General features: G+C 31.5%; 1 protein-coding gene across 4 annotated transcripts in view; it reads right to left on the bottom strand.

Moving 5' to 3' along the window:
• Positions 1–6,651, bottom strand: part of LOC106689449 (uncharacterized) — a 17,385-nt gene continuing 10,734 nt past the window's right edge. For all 4 annotated transcript variants that reach the window (XM_014434412.1, XM_014434414.1, XM_014434415.2 and 1 more), the window contains 3 exons: positions 3,103–3,307; positions 700–792; positions 1–195 (listed from right to left, as the gene is read on the bottom strand). In XM_014434412.1, coding sequence (XP_014289898.1) covers positions 59–195; positions 700–792; positions 3,103–3,307 — 435 coding nt within the window. In that variant the 3' untranslated portion in view covers positions 1–58. The remainder of the gene's footprint in view (positions 196–699; positions 793–3,102; positions 3,308–6,651) is intronic.

Raw genomic sequence — 6,651 nt, 5'->3', positions numbered from 1 at the left:
TTCAACAGCTTTCAAAAATATATTTGTTTACAATGAGCTTCTGTGTGAATAATCAAAATTAATGACTACAATCACTTGCACTTGTGAAACTGAAATCTGAAGCCTTCAATTTTAATTTATTGAGAGTTCTGTTTATTGGTTGTGGTAAGGTGCCAGATTCGTATCTTATCCCTCTAGTCCATATTTCCCATGCATCTAAAAGTAATTAAGAAAGAAATAAACATAAATCTAATAATGGATCATATTTTAATAATGATAAAAAATAATCTTAGTAAGAACTTATTAAACAAGCTACAATCTGAAATAAGTAATACCAAGAAAATAATTTTTAGAATTTTTGGCAAGAGAAATTAGAAGTGAAATCAGACATAAATCTCTTGGCATTTTAGTTTTTTTGAGAGGTTAGTTACACGTAGTTCATGTTTGGCTTGTGTTGTTTTTTGTTTTAAACGTTTTTAAACTCTAATAAAATAATACATACACATAATAATAATAATAACTTAACATTATGAATATCCCTTGTATTAGAAACCTGTTCTTAGTAGAATCCTTTTATCCTATTTAATTTCTATATTAAAATTTTCTTTTATTATAAAAGTCCAGAGTAAATCAATAATTATTTGTAATTGGTTTCGTAAGAGACCTATACCAGAATAAATAGTTATTATTATTATATAAAATTAAGGAAAAAATAGTTACCTGAAGCTGTGCCTGAACTGTCGTCACAGCTATAGAATATGATGTATGTTGAATAATCTCCATCAACAAGAAATAATTTCACCTTATAATGAGCTGTAATAAAATTATTTTTATATAGTTAGTAATATTATATAGTTAATAAATTAGCTAGATAATAGTTTGAAGATTACATCTGAATAAAAAATAAATAAACAAAATCAATTTCATTCCAAGCATTTGTGAATAGTAAATAACAATGTAGGCATTGGTGTTGATGTATTCTCATGGGCTCGACAGAATCCTGATGTCATATTGAGTGGGAATAGAAAAAAAACGTTTTCGTCAAAAAATGATTTAAAAACTTCCGTCCTTTGCCCGTAAGATAAATTTAGGATTTTGGAAATTTGGATCAATTTTTTTTTAATCACTCTTCAATATTTCAGAAATACATTACAAGAGAAATAATGAATTTTTCGATCTTTCGATAAGATTCATTCGGGATTTTGCCTTCCGGTGTGATCAAAAGAAATAAATTTTTAGGATTTATAATTTAATTTTTCTCCATGTCCCACGTTGAACCAGGAGGTGAAAAAACCTGGTAAATTTTGTATTTTAAATATCTAAGAGTAGATAATTACAATATCTAATTCAATCCACTAGAACTGTAACATTTCTTAGTGCCACTATTCACGGACAAAGATTCAAATAAATTACTCAGCTCAATTTTTTTTAAAATTCTGAAACAGAGTTTCTTTTTGACGTTAAATAATGAATGAAAATTCATTTTAGGTCTTTTCATGGCAAGTATTGGGTGCAGCAAATAGCATATATATTCCTATATCCAGTTTTTTTTTTTTTTTATCTAAGAAATGATTTGCTTGATAACCCAAATAGGGAGGGGTGTTTTTTGTAGTCTTGGTACGGCAAAACGGGAATATTGTTTAGAATGATCTCTTATAAATTGAGGTATGCGGTCGGAAAATATGGTATCTAATATTTATTGTATACTAGCAGACCCGGCAATTTATTATATTTCAGGATATACATTAAGTGAACTCTATTGAAACTTTGATTTCAATTACTATATAGATGGAGTGATGAAACAGTAACTACAGTAACACGAATGGTAACAACTAAATTCGCTGTATAATCGTTAATATAGGTCTAATTTGGTTGATTTTTTTTATCCATTGAGATAATATATTTATCCAGCATGTTGACTGTTCCGTAAAAATGATACGCCTACCCTTATTGTTTTTTTTATTTCTTTTGAAAAAAAAAATAGGATTAACTTCACTTTGACTCAACCAATCGACACTAAAATCAATAATAACTTAAAATAATTACCCTGAACCTTTTTTCAAAACAGTCAAATAATCAGGAGTGCCATTAGACAGCAAACTATTATTTAACCACCACATCAAGTCGAAATTAGAAAACGCGAGAAAAATTCTATATCAAATTTATCCATACTTTAATAAAAAATAAAACTCCAATAGAAATAAATTGATGATGTACAAAGTGTTACTAAGACTCATCTTAATTTATGCCTGCCCCATCTGGGGTTTTACTAGTTCAATCAATATAAAAGAAATACAAATATTTTAAAACAAATGCCTCAGAATCGTTAATAACCATCCTATAACACAGAAATATCTAAAATGCACACTAAATTAAATATGGACATCGTAGAGGATTAGATTTATAAACTGACACATAATTTCTTCTAGTGTTGCCCTAACTCATTAAACTCTCTAATCACAGGAGTAGGAAATTACACTAAGGCTTCATTGGAGGGTATTAAAGGTTTTCAGACGATGCCTAAAACGAATATCATTTGCTTTTTCCTAAAAAAATTTTGTTCAACTACTTTACTGAAATCCCCATGTCTTTTTGTCTTCAATTTTTAGTGAATAAAAAATCATTTAATAGAATAAGTAACATTTTTTTCTCATTCTTCAGAAAGAGACAAATCGATTGACATATAATAACAATGAAAAAATGTATACTTTCTGAGCTACGCGTCAAAAAAGTTTAATTTTGTTTTTAGGTACAAAATCGGACCTTCCATAGAAAATTCTGAACATTTAACAAAAAGCCACATCAAAATCGCATGAGCGGTATGAAAATACATAAAGTAAGAATAAATAAATATTGATTTTTATATATTAGATTTTTTAGATTATATAGATTTTTAAAAGAATTTTAAGGAAATCTGCATCATTAAATATAATGTTGGTATCTTATGGAAAATGATTCTTTGTTGGAATCATTAAACTTAACGAACATTTTGACGTTATTAAACTTAATTTTTTTTTACGACTGATTGCCTCAATTTTCGACAAAAATATTTTCTGCGAGTGCTTTTGAACCATTTCTGCCCACGAAATAACTACTTAATTTTTTTTTTATCTTAGTACTTACACGCAGTGTTCTCTAAAAGCATGAATGGAGCCTGGGGTGTTTTGGTGACTTCATAGACATTTGTCTCACGTTTCCAATTCTCTTTACTCATGAATAATACCTCCTGTAGAATAAATTTCTTGTTTTCTGCAATGGAGAACGTCAAATTTTTACATTTTTCATCGAATTCTGGTTTATTAGCTGCAAGTAACCAATGTCCTTTAATCTGAAAATTAAATTTTTTTGATGAATAAAAATACTATAACAAATAAATTAAGGCCATCGGCGTATACAACTTAAAAACACCAGGGGTGGGCAACTTTTCTGTATATAAGTTCTACTTTTTGTATTCAAAAGGAGAAGTGGTGTGAAATGCACACTATGTTTATACACTGCATTTCAATATCAGGTGAGTTCCAGCGAGGTATGGGTGAATTAGTAATACATATGTTCAAAACATTTTTTTATTTTTTAAATCTATAGTAATTCCATCAAATCACCTTTACCCTTCGTCGTAAACCTATTGACTGCCCTACAGTTTCATTTAATGATGTTACTCTTACCCCTGTCGAACAGATCCGCTACCTTGAACTACATTTGGACAAACGATTAACTTGGAATCCTCACACCAGACTGAAAAGACAGGAAACTGCACGTCGATTTCGACTATTACAACACTTACTAGACAAACGGTCTAAACTTCCAACACATTACAAAAGACTGATCTACATTACTGTAATAAGGCCAATCTGGACATATGGAGTTGAGCTAATTGTTGCGGCCAACATATGGTCAACAAATCGATTATAGGAACATATGATTTTTATTATGTCAAAAAACAAAACAACTACTTTCTGTTGTTTTTTATACTGAAAATGGACCGACGACTTCTTAGAGTCTCAGTGCACACACGCATAGCTGCCAGCATTCAGGCCATCTTCGCTAGCTTAATAATTTTAGCAACTACTTCTACTCATCCTCCAAGAGGACAAGGCGGCCGGACGTACGTCGATCTACCTCCACGAGAACATCCAAACTATGTACTACTACTATCCAAACTCCGGACAACAACTACAACCGTGGCCCCATCACCGGTGATATAAGACTTTTTTTTCTCTCATTTGTTCAATTCATTTAATTTTGTAATAGTTTTAAGCTTCTTTTTTTTTTTTTCTAGTTTTTATATTTTGTGTTCCTTTTATTATGTTCACTTATCTAAAAATACAAAAATAAAAAAATTCGGGTATTCTTTTCTTTTCACTACTTTTCACGGTTGGGCTAGTAAAGGTTCCTTTTGAACCCCTACCCGCCGTTGTTGTTGTCTGGGGCTTTAGGGCGTAAAACCCTGAGGTCATCAACGCCCATGTTTCGCACTTTATAATTCTATTTCACTTATATTTATAATTCTATTTTACTTTATTTTTCTCTTTAAATAATTAAGAAATTTTTTAAAAATAATTACTTCTTTTGGTATTTTTTATTACATTAAACAGATTTTCATGTTTAAATCTTATTCAAAAGACCATTTTTTTTTAAAGAAAACTAAAACCATTTCCACGTTCTTCTGGTCATCATTCAGAGCATCCGATACACTCGGTCCTACTCCCAATTTACTCAAGTTCGCAGAATAAAAATGACATTCCTCAAATATATGACTGATCGTAAGTACACTGTTGCAGTATTGACATTTTGGCGGTGGCTGCTTACTGATTAGATATGTATTAGTTAAACTTGTATGACCTATTCTCAATCTGGCAATAGCTACCTCCTCCCTGCGATTGGAACGGTTTGATGTGGTCCATGGTTTAGTGGTTTTTATGATAGTTTTTAATTTGCTTGGCGGGCTTCCATCCCCGCTTTCATTTGGCTTTCATCCATATTTTATGTTTTACCCGCCGTAACACTAATAATGACAGATATTGTTCAAATGGGCAGAGATAACTCGACTGTTGAGGAAATCTTGTTAGCTACTTTATCTGGTGGAGAGTAGAATGAGGCATATTCATTTTGTTTATAAAATAATAAATATTTTCAATGGGGACTTGTTTGATAAAACTTCTGGACCTCATTATCAGAAAATAAGTTCAGTCTTATAAGTCAGAGAAGTCTTATAATGGGTTCAGTAAATTTATTTCAGCGAACAATTTTTTTGTTTTTTGAGGATTTTCAAATACCAACCAAAAATATAATAAAATAATATTCATATGATGTTTCATGTCTTGGGAAGGACATTTCTCGTATTCATCTATTTCTTGCAAAACCATAATGGTTCATATTTTGAAATTAAATTGATAAGCAAGTAAACAAGTACATGCATGTCTTATGTTACGATTTTTGGATTTTATGAACACTAAAAGAATACAGAGAAAATTAGATGGACTTTCTTGAGACATCAGCACAGCAGTTTGATGTGTGATGTAGAAATACCATCTGTTACTTTTCAAGATTCTCGCTTAAGTATCTTCTGCTTTTCTGTTACTTCTAGTCACAAATTTTCTCTGTATTTTTTTCTTTGTCTTGATCAATTATAAAAGAAACGTTTGAGGATTCGGTTAGCCAAAGTTCATAGGGATTACTATAACACTTTTACACGGAGGGTCGGGAATGGCTTCCTCACTTCGACCCAATTCGATCTTTTGTGAGCTACCACTCTTTCCACTAGATATCCTAGTTCTAGTAAGGTTCAGATTCCATTCTGTCCTGTCCTAAAAACTGCAGTCAGGGGCTTCACATTCACACAGAATACGCTGAGCTTTTTCTTCGTATTCCATACATAGACAACTGGTTGAATCCTCCACCTGCTCCATCTTCTTAAGACGATATTTTAAGAAGTAGTGGACCGTGAGGAGTCCTGTTATCGTCCTCAATTCATTTATAGTAAGATTAAGGTAGAATTTTGCCTTTTCCTTTGCCTGGTTTCGATTTCTAATATTTTTCCTTCTCTTTATGTAATCAACCATAATCCCAGTAATCAACCACATTCCTGATTGCACTTCCAGATATGTTGCAATATGGCTCAGGACCAATTAGAATCATTATTGATCCCTTCCTTGCTAGGGTATCTGCTATCTCGTTTCCTTCAAGCCCCTCATGTCCTGGGGTCTACATCAAGATCAGTTTATTGCCTCTGGCTAATACCTTAAGTCTTTCCAGACTAGCCCTGACTGTATAGGACATTATTGCCTTTAATGCAGCCTGGCTGTCTGATATTATATAAATATTTTTTTCTTTTGGATTGTTTTTAATATTTTTTATTGTAAGTGTATTTCAGTTTGGAAGACAGTTGGGTATATTCCCATTGTTAGGGTTCTTTTCCAATTAGGTCCTGCAACCCCGACCCCTGCTTTTTCTTCCTGAACTGAGCCATCTGTATATCAGACCAATGCGCCCTTCTCAAATTTAAGGCCTCCTTTCCTCCATATCTATTTGTCTAGAATACATACTTCGAAGTTTTTTTCAAAATTAATTTAGGGATCAAGATAGGGAATAATAGATAGATAACAGAGATTTACAGTTTGTAGAATAATTAGTTTAGGATGTTAAAAAAAAAAGTATTACCAATGAACAATA

Source organism: Halyomorpha halys, unplaced genomic scaffold (genome assembly GCF_000696795.3).
Source record: "Halyomorpha halys isolate HHAL.00 unplaced genomic scaffold, Hhal_1.1 Scaffold1363.1, whole genome shotgun sequence".
NCBI classification, from domain to species: domain Eukaryota; kingdom Metazoa; phylum Arthropoda; class Insecta; order Hemiptera; family Pentatomidae; genus Halyomorpha; species Halyomorpha halys.
This window is presented reverse-complemented; position numbering and strand designations above follow the sequence as displayed.